Source organism: Antrostomus carolinensis, unplaced genomic scaffold, assembly GCF_000700745.2.
Source record: "Antrostomus carolinensis isolate BGI_N321 unplaced genomic scaffold, ASM70074v2 scaffold11993, whole genome shotgun sequence".
NCBI classification, from domain to species: domain Eukaryota; kingdom Metazoa; phylum Chordata; class Aves; order Caprimulgiformes; family Caprimulgidae; genus Antrostomus; species Antrostomus carolinensis.
The window spans coordinates 57,544-78,664 of record NW_010305927.1 but is presented as its reverse complement, the minus strand read 5'-3'; the positions used below and the strand labels follow the sequence as shown (position 1 = coordinate 78,664).

At 41.9% G+C, this 21,121-nt stretch overlaps 1 protein-coding gene across 2 annotated transcripts; it reads left to right on the top strand.

Annotated features, from left to right (window-relative positions):
- Positions 1-6,226: 6,226 nt before the first annotated feature.
- MDM4 (MDM4 regulator of p53) lies at positions 6,227-20,659 on the top strand. Of its 2 annotated transcripts, none has more exons than XM_029084266.1 (10): positions 6,227-6,316; positions 9,041-9,115; positions 10,487-10,620; positions 11,087-11,136; positions 14,046-14,123; positions 14,898-14,978; positions 16,338-16,498; positions 17,046-17,180; positions 17,933-18,013; positions 20,105-20,659. In XM_029084266.1, the coding sequence occupies exons 1-10, from the start codon at positions 6,242-6,244 to the stop codon at positions 20,657-20,659; spliced, it is 1,425 nt and encodes a 474-aa protein (XP_028940099.1). In that variant the 5' UTR covers positions 6,227-6,241. The 2 variants fall into 2 exon arrangements, with proteins under 2 accessions (XP_028940099.1, XP_028940098.1); XM_029084265.1 differs by having other exon boundaries at positions 6,242-6,316; positions 14,046-14,107; positions 14,882-14,978.
- Positions 20,660-21,121: the final 462 nt, after the last annotated feature.

Here is a 21,121-nt window from a genome sequence, read left to right as displayed (position 1 = left end):
AACGCTTTTAAGAACATCTTACTGTTGTCTGGCAGCTTCTGGTTTTGCAGCGAGCTGATGCTTACACCATCTGTTCCGGTAATAAAAGGAGATGCAACAAGTGGTTTTTGCATTACAAGGGGAAATGGGTTTAAGCTGAAAGAGGGGAGGTTTAGATGAGATATTAGGAAGAAATTCTTTGGTGTGAGGGTGGTGAGACAGTGTCCCAGGTTGGGCAGAGAAGCTGTGGCTGCTCCTCCCTGGAAGTGTTCAAGGCCAGGCTGGATGAGGCTTTGAGCAACCTGGTCTAGTGGAAAGTGTCCCTGCTGCTGGCAGGGGGGTTGGAACTGGATGAGCTTTAAGGTCCCTTCCAATCCAAACCATTCTATGATTATTGCATCTTTTTTCAGAGCACACTTTTCCCTTTTCTCATCTTTTGCCTACCTAACGGTTATCTGCAGCATTGATAACTTCGGCAGCATTTAAAGTACAAGATTCAGAGAGCTGTGAGGTGACCTGACCACAGCAGGGAGCCGACTGGGACAGTTTGTTGCCATTTATCATCTTTCACACCATGATTTTAACCTTAAATCTTGCCAATACTTTTCCAGGGTGAAACATGGTGAGGCTGTGCAGTTTTAATGCTTGGCAGGAGCTCCTCTTGCTCAGTGCAATATTAACAAGGAAATATTTTCAAGGTGGGATGAATAACTCAAAGATCAGATGTGTGATGTTTCACACTTAGTGAACGGATGGATTTTAAAAATGAAGAAGATGATCCCTAGTTTCTAGGCTGATCAGTTCTGACACATCCTCTCTGGGGTCACGCAGAATTTAGAACTGTAAGGCTTACTGGGTTAAAAAGAGCTGAAGTAAACTTACAACTATCTAAGACTTAAATTTGACAGAAGCAAAGTTTAATAGATGCAAATGATGGATTTTTACAGAAGATGTAATAAATGAGGTTGAAAAAGCCACTGAAATACAAACACAGTGCTGTTGTAAGGACTTGGATTTGTTTCTGCTCTGGTATTTGTTCATTTAACACTCTCCAGCAGCTGCACGTTACTGCATCGCCAGTGTAGGTGGACCTGCTCCAAGCAGGGCAGGGTCAACTCCTTCTGCCAGGTAGGTGAGGTGCCAGGCACCACCCTGCATTGTACCTACTGCCAGGAGACTGCACAGGAAACATGCTGATCAAAAAAAGGGTTAAAATTCATCTCTCCAGTGCCTGCTTCTTCAGAAGTGTGCTGTGGACTTTGTGTGGCAAACAGACACAGGGTAGAACTTTGAATGAATGCTTGTGTATTTAGCAACTCTCTTGGGAGTAGAGCAAAAGCCCCTAGATGTCCAGCAATACATAGACTCATAAGTGAAACATGCAGCTTGCCCTGCTGAAAATGGGATTAAAATAAGGGCTTTTCTCATTTTTAGCTGCTAAAAAAAAAAGGTTTAGTTTGTAAATTTAATTCAGTTTCATTTGTAAATTTACTTCAGTTTCATTCATAAATTTAGTTCAGTTTTATTTGTACATTTCAAAGTACTTGGCTCAATACTGAAGAGAAGGAAATGTACAGCTAAGCTGTAGGTTGCTGTGACAGGAAGGGTCAGCGCTGTCACTTCAGGGTATTTTATAGCCCTTACCTGGTGAAACAGTTTGTTTTCATGATACAACTACTTTTTGCTCCATGGTTGAATGCATTAAAATAGTGATACTGGTTTTATCTTCCCTTAAGGAAGTATCTGCTATTGGGAAATGCAACCCTGAGAAAAACCCAATTTCATTTGTTAAAACAGAGGTAAATGGGAACAGGGATGTGTGTGGTGGGGTGTCAGCAGCTGACTTAGGGGGATTTACAGAGCTATTTGCCTTTTTTAAATTTAAATGATCAGTTTTGTTTTTCCTCCTACTTAACATGTTTTGCAACAAAGTGTGTTGCATACCATTTGCATTTGTTAAGTACTAACATTTATCAAAGGTTGGCTAATTTTGGTGCATTATTGCAGGTCTTTGGGGAGCAGTGCAGATGCATACTGTCAGTATCAAAACTTATGTCAGGTGAAATTCAGAATTCAAATGTTTTTGGTTTTAGAAAATGTGGATTTTACTCCAGAGCAGTTGCCAAAAAGGAACTATTTAAAATAAGTGTTTCAGCTAAATATTAAAAATAGTAGCCCTGCCTTTTAGTTGCCATAAATAATGCATTAAAGGACTTTTCCACAGTGAATTGGGCTTTTTTCTGGATACTTTTCCTAGCAGGGGATATTTTTCCTGATTGAATGCCAAGTCAGTATCAAAGCAATGAATTGGAGCACTTAACTGAGCACAGGACAGCAAAAATTGAAGTCAAACAGTCAATAAAGTGTGAAATCTTTTAAATCATGTAATTCACATCCCAGTTTTCTCTCCTCCTGCTGCCTCTTACCAGCTCAAAGCCCCCAAAGCCCCAGCCAACACTTGTGAAGTCTCATGGAGTAAAATCCTGACAGGGCAGCACTTGTTGGGAGGTGGCAGCAGAAGGGCAGCTTTGATGTTTCCCTGACTGGCATGTGCAGCTCTCAAAGGACATGTATGAACTTCTTGGGAACATGGTGATGGGATCAGGTGAAGTGTTTGGCCCAGAGAAAGGTAGAAGCACTGAGACAGCATTGATGGAGCCAGGGATGAAGCCAGGCAGGGCTTACAGGGAGGAGTAATGGTGTTTCCATCACAAGCCAGGTGAGATAGGTGGACAGAAGGACTTGCAGGCATGAAAACCTCACAGGGATTCACACTGATAAGGGACAAAGTTAATTAGCTCTGACTCAGTTGTCAGATTAGTGCTTGTTTAAAGCCTCCCCTCCGGGGCTGCTCTCTACATGATACTGTACATGAGACTGCAAGTTTGTTTTCAGTGGAAATTTTGCTTTATTTGAAAGCATGAAAAAGGGTGATGGTAACTGAGGACACGACTGAAGTGTTAGACCTTAACCTGCTGTTGAGGTGAGCCATTACAGAGACCACAGATACACCAAACAATAACATCTGCTTTACACTCCCTGCTGTGTTTTCACTTTGCACAGAAGTTAGAAATTGTATTTTTTCCTTAAAAGGAGACTTAAAAACAAAAACTAAACTTGAATTTAGAAGTCCAGCTTCAACCTTTCAGACACTGCTGTCAAGAACAGTCCATGCACTCTATGCTTGCATTCTCTTCTGGGTCTGTTAAGATCTTTTTGTCACAAGCCTTTCCTTCTTCAAGCGTCAAAACCTGTGGTCTGGTGGGGTTTTGATCTCTTACAAGAAGGAACTTTTGCTCACAGAACAGACAGATGACTGGTTCCTCTAGTGTGCATGACCTTATAAAGTGTTCAAGTGGAAAAAAATGGTTAGTTCATGACTTGTGTTTGTGATTCATTATTTCCTCTGAGACATTACTCTGGTCCAGTGTCATTTTCTTATATATATAGCTCCAAAGCTGTAGAGTGGAGTAGCAGTAAGTTCACTGGTGCTTCATTCAGTTGCTTGCAAGTTAGTTTAGATACTTACAGGGTTGTGAGGTAAAAGATTTGACATAAAATTGATGACAAAATACAGTTTCAGGGGAAAGGTGAGTGGGGCTCACTGAGCAAGAAGCTTCTTAGTTATCTAAGAATTTCCAGTATTTGCATTTCTGGCCAGCCTGTACAGAGGGTGGCAACATAAGTGGGATTTTTTTGCCTTGGCAGGACAATGACTGGTGTCTGCCTCCATAAACCTTGTGGGTATCTGCAGCTTAGACATGTTTTAGAGCTTGTGTGGTTGTGAAGATTCAGTTAATATTCAGTAATCTCCAGATCAATTTCTAATTAAAGGAAGATAGTATTACTAAGAGTCAAACTTACTAAAAATACATTTTATCTGTAAAGACTGAAGGCAAAGCTGCCTTTGTCTAATAAAATCAGTATTGAAACAGTTAAAGTGATCTTTAGTCAACTCTCTTAACCCCGGGGTAGCAGAGCCCCTTTCCAGGAATGCAGGGTGGAGAGGAAATCCACTGCTTTCTCCCCTTTTTTTATCCGTTATTCACACCAACTCAAGCTCTTATCAGGAGCTGATGTATTTAGTGACTCCCTTTCCTGACTAGATGAGTTGGAGTCAGTTGGTTTTTGAAAGAGCGACTCAGAGGCCAGAGCATCAGCAGGACAGGGAGCCCAGCCAGGCGGGGCAGAGCTCCTGGGGAAGTTCCTCTGATCACCCTCCCAGAGCTCCTCTCCTGCACAAGGACCCCCAGACTCTTCTTGGCAGGATCAAAGGGATTACCTGGGAAACTGAGGCAGCAGCAGACCCATCCTAGGGATACTCCTTAGAGCAGAGAAGTTCAAGGTTGGTAAGTTTGTTTGCAACTTGTACAAAGTACAGCACGGCTTGTAAAGTGTAAAGGATCCTGTGGGCAGTTTGGGTTGCAGTGTGCTTGGCATTATCAAATAAAAACCTTAGTTAAAATTTAAGACAGTGTTAACATGGAAGTGGTTTTAGCTCTTACAAGCAATTTATTTTGAGTTATTACCTAGATCTGGTCATTATCAAATGTTATTTATCAAACTTGAACATCTGATATGCTTTAACCAAGCTCTCCTAAATATTTAGAGGTACGCTTGATCTTTGAGAATGATTTTATTCCTGATAGTGCCTTACTTCAGAGAGATGTAAGGCTGTAAGAACTACAAGAAGCCTTTAACAAAGTCACTAAATCCCTTTTAATAGATGGGGCAGAGGAGGGAATGGGGTTGAATTGTTACAGCAACTTGAATTGGTGCTGAAGCTCAGATTTTTGTCATTACTGAGGTTTCTGCACTTGCCTGCTAAATAGATATTCGGCCTGTTTTGTCTACATCTAAAATGTTTGGTTACATTCCTCAGGCATAAGTCTGATTATTTTGCTAGTATTTACTTTTTTTCATGTAGTTAATCACACTGGCTCTCATAATGTATTAATAACAAATTCATTTACTATATTCTGGAAAATTCTGTGAACTGCAATTCAGATATTGCTTTGAAAGTTCTATTGGCTTCACATTTTCAAACCTAATTTAAACTACTGCATGGATTAAAAGTTGTCACTTCTTCCAAATTCCACACAGTAAAAACTTTTGAGTCTCAGAGTTGCATTTATGTAGGCAAATCCAGGAGCCAGTCTTTAATTTTTTACTCATCTCATGCTCTAGCCTTAAGTTTGCCAAAACAGCAGTTGCAGGGCTTGTTTCACTAGTGCCTGCAGAAGTGCAACCAGATTCATGTTGAAATGGAAATTTTATTATAACTCCAGGGACACACAACAATTTTACAGGTATATTGGTCTGAGCTTCAGTGCTGAGACTAAAAGATCAAGATTTAAGTTCCTTCTCCAGCAGGTTCAGGTTACTTTTTTTTCAGTGGCTAGTTAATTTACACCATCCTTTCTCTTTAAATATTTTAAATATAAAGAAGTTTTCAGACCTGCTGTGTGGGGTAGATTAAAGTGGATTATGCTGTGAACATGAGTCATTACAGATCATTCTACAGATGAAGCTGTGCTCTTTGGGTGGATACTGAAACTGAGAGGGTTTGACACATTCAAATAGCTGCAGGACTTCCCCTTTTGTTCCTTTCCAGGAAAGGATCATTTCAGCTGCTCACCCAGTAATGCTGTTAAAACTGTCAATTTCTAACCTGTATCTAGACATTTGGGATGAAGACTGCAGCAGCTTTAGCAGGTTTTCAGCTCTTGGAAAAGCAGATGAGGAATGTGTTAATCATTGCCATCAGCACTGACTGCTCCTCCTTTGGGGCAATCAAGGGGTTGCTGTCTTGTGAACATTCCCATTGTGGTTGATTGTGACTCAGCTTCTCTTTTTCCCTCCCTCTGACTCAAGGATTTCACCAATGGCCTGATGGAGGCTGGCAGGTCCTCACGTTCCTCACCATGCTGTGCCTCTCCTGGAGATGGGCAGAATTAAAGCATCCTCAGACCCACAGCAGCCCCAGTCCCTGTGAATCTGTCCCAGTTGGTCTCACATGGCTGTTTTGTCAGGCACTGGGCTGCTGGGTACAGCTTGGGTAGGACAGAGCAGTTGAGGGGCACAATAACATTAGCCCTGCATGTGTATCTTAAAACAACTACTGAATAATGCTAATTTTAAATACTGGTTTCCTGAAGCTTCTATGAAGTGGAAGTGGTTAAACTTAAGACCAGGTTTCTCAACTGGTACCTGAACCTTCTCATTTATAGGCTTGTGCCAGAAACAGCTAATCACTGCCACAATGACATCTCCAAGCTCTGCCCAGCATCCAGCAGCTGAGAATGCCTGCAGAATCACACTCGGACAAGTTAACCAGGTAATTATCTCTCCCACTTATCTTCACTGCTTTCTCCTCACTGAAGCAGTAATTTCTTCCATCAAATCAAAGCTCTCCAAGTACATTTAAGTAAGAATTTAGCATGATGGAGTAGGGCTTTTATCCTGAGGAGCTGTGTTAGCTTTCGCTATCAGATCAATGATTTATGAACATTTTAAAAGAGGAGGAGGGGAAAAAGCAGTTCAAACTGCCCATACAAGAAATTATGTAATGCCTATTTTTTGTGCTGGAGCTATAATTGAAGAATTCCACGTACAGCATTCCTCCTAGTACTGGACTATCTGTGACAGTTGTACTGGAGTTTTGTAACCTTGTGTGCTGAACTTTGTCTAGCCAGTAACTGATCCCTGTGCCTTTTTTTGGAGTCAGTTTAGGTAAGTACTGAAAGTGTTGTACTCCCATTATCAACTAACTACTCCTGGAGTGTCCCTGGAACAAGAAATAAACGTAGCTGTGAGCCAAGGTCAGCTTGGCAGGTGTGTGGTTTGAGTATGGCTCAACACCATGGTAACAGCCAGATAAATTTGCAAACAGTAAGTAGAAAAAGTCTGGTCTAAAAATCAAGAAGGTTTCTCTAAGACAGGCATCCCACCTTCCAGAGCCAATTAATTGTAAAAAGCATCTCTACAATATAAGGGGATGTGGCAGGAGTGGAAATAAGCTGATGGGAAGTTAAAGAGATCCTCCCATTTGAGGCTTAATTTAGAAGCTTTGAAATGTAGCCAAGTCCTGTGCAGGACTGATGTATATACTTATTTATTCAACTCACTCTGCATTAAAAAAAATAAGTAAATAGGCTCTGCTATTAATAACAAAGTATTGATTGTCAACACTCAGTGTCCTAGGCCATGCAGAATAAACACTTCTATTTTGGCTGTACTGTAGTAGCTAAAGGCCCATTTTAAAATGATCAAACTAACTAGGTTGCTTCTTTAATCAGAAAGAAATGTATAAGAAGTTACTTCAAAATCAATTTGAGAGTGGTCATTAGAGAGATGAATGAATGCAAACACATAATTTCATCTCATTAAAAACCATGTGCTGATGCAAGCACTTATTTGAGTTGTGCTGAGCTTCCTAGAAAAAGCTGTTCTTGAGAAAGAGACTCGGGGCTGGACACAAGCTGTTCTATTTGAGTTTGAAAATGCATTTAACAAACACTGAGAAACATGCAGAGCAGACACATTCACAGAGGAGATTAATTTTTTGCCATGTTAGAAAACAGTGGAACAAATAACCTTGCCAAGATACTGTCTGATACCTGAGTGACAAATAACATTTGTGAGGAGCAACCAAAACCTGCTCTTACCTTGTGCAGGAAAATGATGCTGCAGCTCAAACTGTCTCTTGAGGAGATGTTGCAGGGTTGCAAGCAGGCTCTGCTCCTTGGAAAAGGAAGTGGAGATTGTAATTGCATTTATATAGGCAGAAAGGAGGGGTGGGTCTGAGACACAGGTGAACCCACCTAACATTGACAGGTGAAGGCTTTTACTAGCTAGCACAGATTACATGCCTTGAGAGCATAATCCTTGTCAAAGTGTGGAGGAAACAGCAATGAACATCATGTGCTGAGGACTGGGCTTTCTGGCCTGTGACAGATTGAAATATCTTGCTGTATGAGTATCTGATAGACAAGGAGAACAGAAGAAGATATTCCATGTGGGAAACGTGCATTCATATACAATATTGTACACAACCGTGTAGCATTCGGAGAACAGCGAGGGCTTCCTGACATTTTTATTGAGCACAAGGTGTCAGATCACGTGGTGGAACTCTCCTAGGAATTGTTATCATTCTTGTGGAGTAGGTGAAGTAGCAATGTAGAGGGGAAGTAGCTATTTAAAACTCGCTGCTGTTCTATATAGCATCCTCTGTCTCATCTGGTACTCTTGGGTGTGTGGGTGAAACCCAAAGGGCTTTTGGAGCAGTTGCATCGTTCCCAGGGTGCTTTATATTTTATGTAATAAATTTTAATTGATGAGTGAGATCCACAGAAAATACAGGTTCTGATCCTTGGTGTTAATTAACAACACTTTGTGTTTAATGCAGTCTTATTATTAATGTGCCTGTTCATGGATCCTAATAAATCCATTCTCCCCAAGGGCTGTGCAGAGCCGGTGGGATTTGTTCACTGCACTAATTGAGAAAATTCAGGCATGCTGCTCTTGAAGTCACAATCTGAATACACCACCATTGCTCCTAAAGCTGTGACTCTCTACATTTGGTTAGTCACTGCCTAGGACTCCATACCAAGGGTCTGAGTTTCCAGTCTTCCCTCACAGGATGAATGGCATCAAAGTTAATGAGACAGTGCGAGTGATTAAAACCTTTAAAGCTGGCTGCCCACATTCCTTGGATTTTTTTGTTTGGTTTGTTTTGCACTTGAGTCAGAATGACTGTGCTGATTTTCAGTCCTTCTAACTTCTTTTTAAGCATCTGTCCATGCAGATTACCTGTAAAAAAGACTACCAGCCTTCAGCACGTTAGCCTGAGGCAAGCAGTGTTCCCCCATGACCTCCAACTCATACCAACCTTGTCAGCTCTGTGCTTGGTTTGAGTCTTACCCAGGTTGACTTGGGCATCTTGGGTTTAGTAGCTGTGATATGCAGGCACACGTGCCAGGGTGACCAGGGTGACCTGCTTTTTCTCAGCAGGGTACTGCTTCTTGTCATTCAAAACAAAATTCTGTGCTTTGTGTTTTAGGTGAGACCCAAACTGCCACTTCTGAAGATTCTGCAGGCTGCAGGTGCCCAAGGTGAAACCTTCACGCTGAAGGAGGTGGGCTCGGTTCCCAGGCACTGGAACTGTGCCTGTCCCTGCTTGTTTGGGAGGTGGCTCTTTGTGAGGAAGGGATGGGACTGGCTATTTATTTTTCTACACTTTGAAGCCCTGCTTGAAAAATAAAAATACCTTACCTGGAGGGCTGTTGTGATTTGGTTGATCATGAATTGTTTTGAGAGCTCCTGGAGGAATTGGAAGAGGAGTGTGAAATATGGGGTTGCTGTGTTCTTGAGAGAGTGCAGGAGATTCTGTTCAATTGTCTTGCTCTCTGCTCAGTGCATGAAAACCTTAAAAATTGAATTCCAGTTGATATTTTTCTTTTAACTTTCTTTTGAAATGGCTTGTCAGCTAAACCTAAGAGACCCTGTGAATTCATTTATTTTGAGATTAAAGTGCAATATGTGTACAAGATTAAAAAAAATGACACTGACTGTGATTTACAAGAGTACCCTGTCTGGAAGGAATTAAATGCAGTGGTTTTTCATTATGAATGTGTCAAATATTCCTGCAGAGCCTTGTGACTTATTTTAAACACTTATGCATTTAAATAACTTATTTAGCTTCTAAAAATTTCTGCAAAAACAAATTGAATGGTTTAAATGGAGGGAGTTGAGTATTAAATGCAGGTTACTTGTATAGATTAACATTTTAACTCAGGTAAGTCAGGTTTTTCTGCAGTGAATGGAGTATTGTTAGCACTTTTTGGTGACACTGTTATTCAGGAGGGTCACTTTGCTGGGGAACCTGCCTATATTGTGCACTTTGCTTTCTCCTCTTGTACTCTGAATTCCTCACTGTAGCTGGCAGTGTCTGCCAGCTCTCAGAGGATAATTCCTCTCCGTCCTTCTTTGCAATACTAATGCACTTATTTTTGCATCTTGCAAACTGTCTCCTGAAGGACACAGCAGTGTAACTTGTAGTCATCCTTTAGTAATAGCTTCTTCTTTTAACTGGGGATGCCTTCTGCCTCCTCATTTCCTTCTCTTCTTTACTCTGAGTTGAACAGCAGCAGCCTCCATCTGCAGCTTTCACTGAGGCAAACTGCTCAGATAAATGTGTTATCACCCATGTCCTATTTTGTTTTAATGTGAGGTAGCAGAGTGACTTCTGTTTATCCATCTTCCACCCCATTTTCTTGCTTGTCAAGGGTTAATAGTTACAAACCTTATAGCAATATGGTAAAGCATAACTCTCCCTTAGTTGGGAGACACTGACAAATTGCTGATGTGCATTAAAAGCAGGTAGTGTTTGACTCACACTGTACAGCATAGCAGGGGGCAAGTATTGTAAACTCAAGCAAATTCACAGGGTCATGGGTGGTTTGGTTTCAGCTGCAGATATGGCTAATGGTATGGTTTTTATCCACAGGTTATGCATTACCTAGGACAGTATATAATGGTGAGGCAGCTATATGACAAAAGACAGCAACACATGGTCTATTGTGGAGGAGATCAGCTGGGAGAACTGCTGGGACTGGAGAGCTTCTCTGTAAAAGATCCAAGGTAGGAAAAAAAGTGACCTTTAACGTATATTGTATTGTAGAAGTTGCTGAGACAGGAGACTCTTGGTGTCACTGCTTCTGTTCACTGTCACATAAACCTCCGTGAATACCAAGTACCCTGCTCAGTGGCTTATTGGTAATGCATTTGACAAGTTTGAGTTTCACTCCTTTGTTTTGAGGAGCCAGTTCTGAATAGTCCAGGCAGTGAACTGCTTGACCTGACATCCTCTCCCCCTTTTATTTCTGCGTCTTCTTAGGCCCTTGATCTCAGACTTAAGCTAAAATCTGCATCTTTCAGTTAAATTCTGAGCTAGACTTATTTGTAGAAAGCATTGAGGAGTGGCAACAAACCCACTGCAGTTTCCAGTGTCTGTCTGGATAATAAAAGATCATTTCTGTCCCTGGTTTAAAAGGGTAATGCTGTTTGGTTTTGGGAGTATAGTCAACTGTCACCTTCTTTCCCACAGCCCAGTCTATGATATGTTGAAACGGAACCTGACTTCTGCTGCAATGACAGGTAGGTTTATCACAGTATGGGCAAGTATATTCAATATAGTGTTGATGTAACTTGGGTAAGTAATGATATGCAAGAAAGAAATGTTTCTGAAGTTGTGACAAACTGTTAATGAAAGCTTTAACGAGACAATCTCTTTGAGTATGTGTCTTTTCTGTGTGTCCACCATTAGTAGCTGTGATATGAAATAATTTAGCTCTTTGAGTAACGTGGCTGCCTATAACCAGTGGCCAAACCTCGGAGCAGCAGACATACTCTGTCTGGAAGCACACTGACAGATGTACAAATCAACGTGGCTGAAGTATCCCATCCAAATCATTATTGATTTCTCAGTCTTTCCTCAGTTTCATAACGTGCTGAGACTTCTCGCTCTCACCTCATTTTATACTTTCATAGTCTCGAGACTGAACGTAGAGTGCTGGAAACCCAGCCTAGTTCTACAAGCCAAAGAGGTCTGGACTTTAATCAAACACTTGAACCTTTAAAGGTCACTGTCACTTTCCCAGCTCATAAAAGAAATCAAATCTATCTACATCAAAAGTCCTTCAGTCATAGATTAAAATTTATTCTTAAATTAATCTCAGCTGATGGCTTTCTTGCAGCCAGTTTTCATTGTACGGCTGGTAATCTTCATTTGAAATAAATAAAAAAAACCCCTTCTGGTGAAACTACAAGTGTGCACATCATGAAGGAGCTGCACTGTGAGAGTTGTGGAGTCTTGTGCCATACTTCCTGGTGTCTCTAAGCAGATAATATGGACTTAGTTCTTCATAAGGGCTTAGTCTGGTTTTGCACACGTACATAAAAGCTTGTGCAAATTTAGAAACTGAGAAAACATAGCCCTGAACTGCTTAGTCCTCTGCTTTGAGCCATGGATTGGTGCCTCTGAGGTCCCTCTCCTTTATTTATGTAGAAGAACCTCCTTAAGTGGACTCTTGTCTGAACATATTACCTACAGGATAACTGTGTGAGTGCCGTTTCCCTCGCTGGTGGTGCCCTGGCTTCTTCCCTATAGGCAGTGTATGTGGAGAGCAAAGGATCCCAGCGAAACACTCTCTGCTCTGCTGCCCTGTCCCCTCCTACTTGGTGTTTGTTTGTGTGTGTGCGTGTGGCTGGGTGTGCATGTGGATGGTCCAGTCATGGTGTAACTATTTTTAAACCTGCCAAAGGAAATGCTGTTCCTTTAGGGAGATGATCACTGAGTTATACCACCGTGTCTGCATGTGTGTGTGTGTGTGTGTGTGTGTGTGTGTGTGACCACAAAACGAAACAAGCTTGGCAGACCAGACCTTTGACAAATACATAGGAAAGATGACTCTAGGTGGTGTTTTTTTCCTTCATCACAACTTGGGAATAACTAGAAGTGCCACAGAGCTTAACGAGGTCTTCATGTTTAGTGTTTTGTAATAGCTGCTTGTATTCATTAGCCACATCAGTGCTTATCAGCACATCATTTTGCAGATCTCAGACACTTCTTTGAAGTACACTTGTAGAAGGAAAAGTGACTACAGTACATCTTGATAATAAAGACTAAGCTCTTACATAATGCTCTTCATCAGATGCTGTCCTTACTTGGCTAACTTTCACTCTTCAGTAGGAATCACGTGAGGTGTACTTAGGAAAACCTCATTTTAAGGACATTTTATGTTCAGTTCCTAGTTGGCTTGGAAAAAAGTCTTCCAATAACTGGAATGTCTTTTCACAGTTTTTAAGGCTAGTTTGCATTATTTATAAAATGTTGGAAGGTTAAGTCTTCACCTCTTCTAATGCCCTGGTGGAGCCAGAACAATTATGAATGAGCCAAATGGCTTCTGTTTTCCTTCAGGTATTAAATAATCAGTGACTGCAGAAGCTGTAGAGTGATGGAAGGGAAGAAAGGAAAGCTGAACTAATGCATGGAGAGCAAAGAACATGGGATAGAGCCATGGCATTTTGTGGTCCTGGGTTCTGGTCCATTTTATAGAGCACTTTGTGGTCCACTCTTCTGCCAGTTTTCAGTGTCTTCATATCAACGACATGATTCATGATGTGAATCAGAGTGTTCCTGTCTGCCTGGCAGGCATTCAGCAGGGAATTTCTCTGCTAAATGGAAAGGGGAGCAAGCAGGAGCCATCCTTGCATCTTTTGTTCTCCAGCAAGTCATTCTGTGTAAAGGCTGGACTTCCTAAGTGCAGCTCTTCTATCATGTAGAAAGATTTCTGTTAATTTGTTTGTTCTTGCTATTTAGGTTGACCTTTTAATTAACTCTTGGGGCCAGCATAATCAGCTAGATTAAATTGTGTTATGGATGTGTACATAGTTACCCAGGAAAGAGCTTGCTGTGCATGGAATTTTCCTTTCTTTAGTCTAGTCATTATTCTTCATGCCCACACCCTTTAAGAAAGTTGTTTTTCTTGTTTTAGCATAAGCTGAAAGAGATGGTGTCCTCAGGTATTTCATAAAAATCTTACTCTTCTCTGTTCACCTTCTTCAGCATGGATCTGATCCAGCCTTCAAGTGAGAGTCTCCACTTTCTGCTATTGCTCTGGGTTTCTGCCTCTGTGCAAACCTCTTGTATAAAAGACCTAGAGCTTGAGATGGCAGGACAGCCTGTAGGAAAAAGAATAGTTTTTCACATTGGGAAGGAGGTTCTTAACATACTGTGAGGTTTCATCAAGCTTCATCTCCAAGGAGGCACAGACTCTGTGTTCCATGGGCTAATCCCTCCCACCTAGCAAAGCCTAGGGAGTACTGGAGTAATGCCTCTCTAGGAAATGTCCAGCTCACTGAGGAAGAAAGGGCTCTGTTTCTCTTAAAGGGTTACTTAGAGGTCTGCCAAGCCTGGCTCGTTGGTTGCTTGCTGAAGACCCTCTGTGTTGTGAGAATGGTTATTACCAGGGAAGGTTTTTTCTTTTGTTTTACCTGCCATCTAGATGCTGCACAGAATCTCGCAAAGGAACAGAGCGTCGATAAGCCAAGCCAAGACCAGCTGAAGGTAAACCCACTGTCTGGTGGTTTCTTTTGTTGTACAGAGTGCCCCTTCTCTGTACCTGTGCATGGTGGACTGCCAGAACTTTGTGCTGCTTGGCTGCCAGGTCCTCACCTTCCTGAAAAGTTCTCGGAGTCCACAGAACAGGGACAGAGTGACCCTTCTCTGTTCTCTTCATAACAGAGTACCAGTCTCTGAGCGCGTTTCTCTGGGGTGTAGCACTTCTAGTCCTCAGTTCCTCCAGCGTGCTCTGTATTTTCCTGCCTTTCCCCTCCCTGTCTCCCATCCCCTCTCTTGAGTAGGAATTGCCAAATAATAAAGCTTTCTAAAACGTGTGAACAAGTTTTGTGTTGAAGTAGGATTGTTTTCAGAAGCTTTCAGGCAGAATCTGAAACCTAGGAAAAATCTTTGCACGTTCCAACTTGTTTCCTGGTGTATTTTGGGCTTAAGGTACTCTGATCTGGGAGGTGGCTGTTCACATTGGGGGCTGGAGAGTCACAAAGATGGCAGTACTACTGCATTAAAGATGGCAACTTTTGGACTTTTGCCAATCTTTTAAGATTTTTCCTAGGTTGCAAGTATATTGTTTGTGCTGATTACAGATGCATTAGCTGCCTTGAAGGGTTAATAGTGTGTAGTTTTTGTTCAGAAACTTTTTTATTTCTCTTCATATCTTCTTGATCTTTTACTGCAGCTGGTGACTCGGAATGGAAGTGCTACATCCCCTTGTCCCTATAAGCTCTGATGGACTAACATCTGGTTTTTCCTTCCTTCATGCAGTTTAGCTGCCCAGGAGGTTATGACACTGGCGTCACGGAGGGTGAAAGCAATGCTTCTGCTTTGTCTACCTCAGAGCAAAAATGTGAGAATTATGAAGGTGAGTGCCAGCTTTTCTGCAGTAACACAACGTGTACAAGCTCTTCTGCTTGTTCTCCAGTGTGACACGTTGAGCTTTGTGTCGGCAAAATGCTGGAGGAGAGCGTTGGGGAAACTAATAAAAACCTGTTGTGGAATATAATCTTTTTAAATCGTTGTTTTGTGCTAAAGATTGAGAGAACTGCAAATGTTCGCCAAAGGTATTTTTATGATAGACGTGTTTTGTAGCTTGGATATTTGGTCTCATAAATAAACAAACACTTTGAATAAAATGGCAGGTTAAGCCCCAAAAGCACATCTATCACTAAACAATGCCATGAAAAATCTTACAGACCTTGCTGAAGGGTATTTTAAATGCTGAAATTATACTTGTATCTATTTATCTTCCCAAGGGACTCTCTCCTCTGATTACATAGAACACAGCCTGAGCCGTCTACAGGCATTACCTGCAAACTAATCAGGGAACTGAATAACAATAGAATTTTTTTTTCTGTCCAGCTTAAGTGTAATACAGCTCCTTCATATTTAGACATTTCCTTTGTTTTAACATCTGGGGATTTCTTGATGGTTCACTCGTATGGATTTCTGATGTTACAGAAGCAATTTTCCTGTTTTTCTACTTTCTGTTCTCACGTCGTTCTCATATCAAGGAACCTAATTTGTAAAACCAAATCTTTGCAAGCGTGGGTATTTCCAGATCAAATGAGAGCAGAAGATATTTTCCTGGCTGCACGTGTAAAGGAGGTAGAAACAGTCCTTGACTGTGCCTTTGAAACTCTTGGCACTGAAGAGAAAGAGATTCAAGGTTATCTTGAAATTCAGACTGCTGAGTTTAGGATCAGAGACTAAACTGCACAGGCTAAAAAGGAGGCTGAAGCATGGGGTGATGGAGGACAGATTCTTACCTTCCTGCTTCCTATTTTGAGCCTGGTTTCAGAAGTCAGGAGCTCCCATCACTGGAAATTTGAACCAAATTTAAACCAGTTTTTTTCTGCATCTTAAGTCACTCAAGAAATCTACTCAGTGCTGAGTTGGGCAGAGCTCTGAAAGAAGCGGTCGTGTTTCTGTATTGAGTCTTGAAAGTAAGGTAAAGCTGAAGAGAACCTGGGAACACTGGGATGCTTCTCTGACCTCTGATGGCTGTGCAGTGAATATTTTGCCAGGTTGACTTGGGTAGATATATGAGTACAGCTGTGCAGCAGATCTAACATCCCAGTATGCTCATACGAGCCCCAAAGCTCTTAGCAGCAACTGGCTGTAAGGAGCAAGAAAGATTTCTAAAATGGGGCCAAATTTTTCTCTGCTAGTCTCTGAAATAATGTAGGTGTGGCATGACTTAGATTCTACTTGGCTCTTACAGACAAAGACTTAATAGAAAACCTCTCTAAAAGCAAGAAGCCTAAACTGGACCTAGTGTTTGAGGAATGGGATGTAGCTGGTCTTCCATGGTGGTTTTTAGGCAACCTCAGAAGCAATTACAAGTCCAGAAGTAATGGATCAACAGATATTCAGACTAACCAGGTGTGTAGACATTTTAACTAGGTGCACTGTATTCTCTTCCTCTCCTCTTTTGGGTTCCAAGTAAATAAAATATTCTTGTTCTTTCTTTCCCCTTCCCACTCCAGGATTTTCAGCCTCTCCCTTGTGTGTTCCTGTCTCAGCCTTTCACATCAGGTGGTTGGTTACCTTTAGTGTTCTTAAATAAACCAGGTGCTCTCTGAAGGCTGTGTTCAGCCATTGGAGATCTCCAGACCATTGGTTGTATTTCAGGAGTTGCCCCTCTTCTGGGTTGAAAGTTGTTTTATGGTGCAGAGGGCTGTAGTGTGGTGGCCAGCTGCTGTATGGCCGGCTAGCAAGGAGAATAAGCACGGTCCTGCTTGCAAAAAGGGGTGGCTGTGAGAGTAGTGAGCTGCTCCTTTCTCTCCCAGGGGTGATAGAGAAGCTGCCCAGAGCTGAGAAAGCTCTTAGTGAGGAAAAGGGGAGAGGTATTTGGCAATAACTGTGGTGCTGGTACTCCTGCTGCTGCTAACCAGATCTCTAAGTGATGTCCTGTTTCTTCTCCCATCAGGATGTAGACACTGCCATTGTTTCAGATACTACTGATGACTTGTGGTTCCTCAACGAATGCCCGTCAGATCAGAGCAGTGCTGCAGGCAAGGTGGAAACGGTTGACTGCGAGGAAGTGAAAGAAGGTGACAAAAAGGTACCTCTTCAAACAGCCACAGTGCGTGTGTTCCGCACGTTGGTCTTGTTTAATTGATCTCATGGAAATGCCAAATCCTTTGCTTTTCATCTCCTTTTGGTGCTGTGCTGATTTGGGAGGAGCTGTATCTACAACCATCCAGTTTAAACTATGTTTAGAAAAGGCTGTCACCACTCATGGGGTGATTGCTTTCCTGTGTAGTCAGTCTGCTTGGGTTTTGGTTTAAATGGGTGTATTTTCAAAGCACAAAATTCATTTAAAATTAATTAAAATTCTAGCAGCAACTTTACTATATTTCTAGCCAATATCTGCAAGACTAATAACTGAAAAGAAGAGGAAAATCTCAGTTTAGGTTCTGTTAGCATTCATTGTAAGATAGTCAGGCCCTGAGTCTGCTAGCTGAGGTGGTAGTAGGATTGGTCATAAGGGTAATTAATCAAATATGTGTTAAAAGGACTGAGTTAATGATTTCCTCCATGGAAATGAGTAGGACTGCTCAGGTGTGTTTGTATTTGTATGATTCTTGTGCACATCAGAGAGAGGTATGAGTTGACCAAAGGATTATCACCCAGTGACAGTTATGGACAACAGTCTGGAATCGATACTGGACATAAAATGGCATTTGATTCACTTCCAGAAATAGCTTAATTATCCTGGCAATTATATAGTCATTTTAGTTTTGGTGTCCAGTGCCAAGCAGATCATACGTATAGATTATCACACCACTCTAACAACATTTCCACTCTCTCCAGGTGACCGAGGATGTGTGTTTGCATGACTGTGAGAATTCCCAGTGCTTAACTGATGACACGGATACAGAAGCTGCTCCTGAGGTAAGACATCCTTTAGGTCAGTGTTCCTTGCTAGGAGTGTGCAGCATCCTAGCTGTAGTTGGAAAAGCTTGTCCTACAGCTACTACTGCTTGTGGTAGGAGAAAAGCTGATTTTTGTATGGGTTTCAAAGGTGGAGAAAAGCAAAAATCAAGCAAAAAAACCCCCTTTTTTTGTAACTAACATGAAGGAATTTAGGGAAGTTACCTCAACCTGCTCTGGTTTGTTTTGGATAGGGCTCTGTTAAATTCTAAACTGGATGGGCATTGAGCACTGGCAGCCCATGAATGCTGTCACCTACCCAGTCCAAAGACACCAAGTGTCTCTCCTGGCCATGGAGCCTCTTGGAACTTAGGTGATTTCAGCCACTTTTTGTGTCAATGGGAGAGAATTTATACGTGCTCTAACTAGGAGGGGGTGGTTTTGACCAGGAGATCAGGGTCCCTGTTTCTACATTCTTTGTCTCTTTTGTGCCAGGGTAATGTAGTGTCAGCAAGGGCAGCTGCTGGCTTTTTACTCATGATTTAACCTGTCCCTTCACACACTCAGGAAGTGAATGAAAATTAGACTTTCAGTTTCCAGCATCATCAGTCTAATGCTATATGAAGTTAATATTATATCCATGCATGTTTTAATAAGGTTAATTCTGTATTGTCCTCTGAAAGGAAATTTGGAGTATAGTCCTTGGCAGAGATTTGGAAATCTAAAGTAGGCACTTTGTAATCACTGAAGTGCTCATACTCAAAAAAAAAAATCTTGTTAGTGGAAATTTCTGTGTCAGGATCAGGGTTCCTCTGAGTCCTGAGTATCCAGGCCAGCTCTGAAGCTGTCACTTATTTTGTGGTAGTCTCTGGGATGAGAGGAGAATCCAATTCTCATCTCACCCCATTTTTTCTAAGATACTTTTATGGCCTTTGTCAGGAGGAGAGCCTGCATACCTGCTGGTGTAATGTCTTTGCCCTTGCAGTGCCTCTCTAAGGACACACCACAGCTCTTTTCCTTGTTTAAATGAAAAAAACAAAGTGGAAAGAGAGAATAAGCAGTAATTACTGGGTTACCAGCCCTCCCCACTACCCTATTCCTCTTCTGAATTCCCCCTTGATAGATTCTGAGGGACATCAAATTTGTGTTCTTTTCATCTGTCCTTTTTTTCTCCCAGCCCTGCAGGCTGCCTTTTGAGTTTTTCTTTTAAGTCAGCAAAAGTGTATCATGATACTTTTTTTTGCAGCTGATGGCATCAAAATTTTTTAGCATTAGTTTTTAGACTGTGCATACTTGACAAATTAGGATGTCCCTGGCATTGGACATCTGAATTATAGCTCTGAACTCGGGCAGCTCTCGCCCTTGCTATGTGGGGTAGTCATCATAGACTGGTTTGGGTTGGAAGGGACCTTAAAGCTCATCCAGTCCCAACCCCCCTGCCAGCAGCAGGGACACCTTCCACTAGACCAGGTTGCTCAAAGCGTCATCCAACCTGGCCTTGAACACTTCCAGGGAGGAGCAGCCACAACTTCCTTGGGCAACCTGTTCCAGGTTAGTCAAGTTAAGCTGCTTGTTAGTCAAGTGAGCCGCTGTTAGTTGTGCAGATTCAACAGATGTTAAATGATTAGTGAGTCTGGGAAATATATCCCTGACTAATTCAAGGAGCTCTACCCTTGAATTTAGAGTGAGATACTGAAAATTCAATAAACTGCACAGCTTGAGGACATTGTATTCATCCAGAGTGCTGAAGGCTGGGAGGAAGGAAGGACAGATTTTAATGCTTAAGAGATCTGCATCTGTAGAATGCACAGGGGTAAGTCAAATTCTCCTCAGGCTTTCTGAGGTGCTGATAATCCAGCTACCAATCGTGCATTCACAGATAATGGTGCTGATAATCCAGAAGATAATCCACCACAGATAATGGTGCTGATAATCCTGAATATCAGGTGCTGATAATCCAGCTAGCAATCATGTATTCGCAGCCTTGTATTGGCTAATAAATGTCCTTTTTTGATGAAGCTGCTTTGCTGCTTTTCCTAAGTAGAAGAAACGAGTTGTTTACAAGAACACACTAACTTGCTGCTGTTTTTGTCTGCCCCCATCATTCCTCAGGACTGCTGGCAATGCACGAAATGCAAGAAATTTAACTCTCCAGGCAAACGGTACTGCTACCGCTGCTGGGCCTTACGGAAAGACTGGTACTCAGATTGTCCCAAACTTGCTCATTCTCTTTCTCTGTCCAACATTGATACTATGCAAAACAAAAATGATGATAAAGGGATAGATGTCCCGGACTGCCGAAGGACTATTTCTGCTCCAGTTGGCCAACCCAAAGATCTGTACGTTGGAGAAAACAAATCACGTGTAGATCCCTGCAGCTCTATTGAGTCTTTGGATTTGGCACGAGAATGTGAAAGCAAGAAGTCTCTGTTGCATTTCACTGAGCATAAAAAGGAGGAAGAAATACAGTCTTTAGAGAGTATAAAAAAATTACTGAATCCTTGCTTCTTATGCCATCACAGACCACGGGATGGGAATATTGTCCATGGAAGGACTGCTCACCTTGTGGCCTGTTTCAAGTGTGCAAAGATGCTGAAAAAAAAGAGATCACCTTGCCCAGTGTGCAGGAAAGAGATTGAGATGGTGATCAGGATCTTTATGGGATAGTTGTGCCAGTTCAGGCCTTCTCCACAAAAGACAGCACACAGGTTTTCTTGCACTCACGCAAACCCTAACTTCAGAGCTCAGCCGGTGAATACCAAAGAGAATTAAGACTCAAATCTGACCAAGAACACGGAGGAATTCTCAGCATTAAATGAAGTAGCATCCACTTTTCAATGTCCATTTAAATTAAAGTCCATAGGGAGCAAGGGAGTGACTACCACATTGGTATTGATGTGCTAGCTTCAAAATTGTCTAAATATTCTAATTTCAGCTCAGTGGTGTCACTGGGATTCTCTGTTCTGATAACTGGTCCTTGCAGAAAATAAGTTGTGGAAAGAGTTATAACTTTGGCTGTTGGAGTGTTGTTCTCCAGTAAGTCAAACCCTGTGCAATGCCTTCTAAGGGGGGAGTCTGCATCTGAGAAATATATATATATATGCAGGGGTGGGCAAGAGGGCGGGAGGG

Excerpts from the sequence above, each read along its gene's own strand:
- MDM4 (XM_029084266.1), top strand. The coding sequence starts at position 6,242 with ATGACATCTCCAAGCTCTGCCCAGCATCCAGCAGCTGAGAATGCCTGC. Across the intron at positions 14,124-14,897 it reads GAAGGTAAACCCACTGTCTG|GTTATGACACTGGCGTCACG; the intron begins GTGGTTTCTTTT and ends GCTGCCCAGGAG. Across the intron at positions 18,014-20,104 it reads ATACAGAAGCTGCTCCTGAG|GACTGCTGGCAATGCACGAA; the intron begins GTAAGACATCCT and ends ATCATTCCTCAG.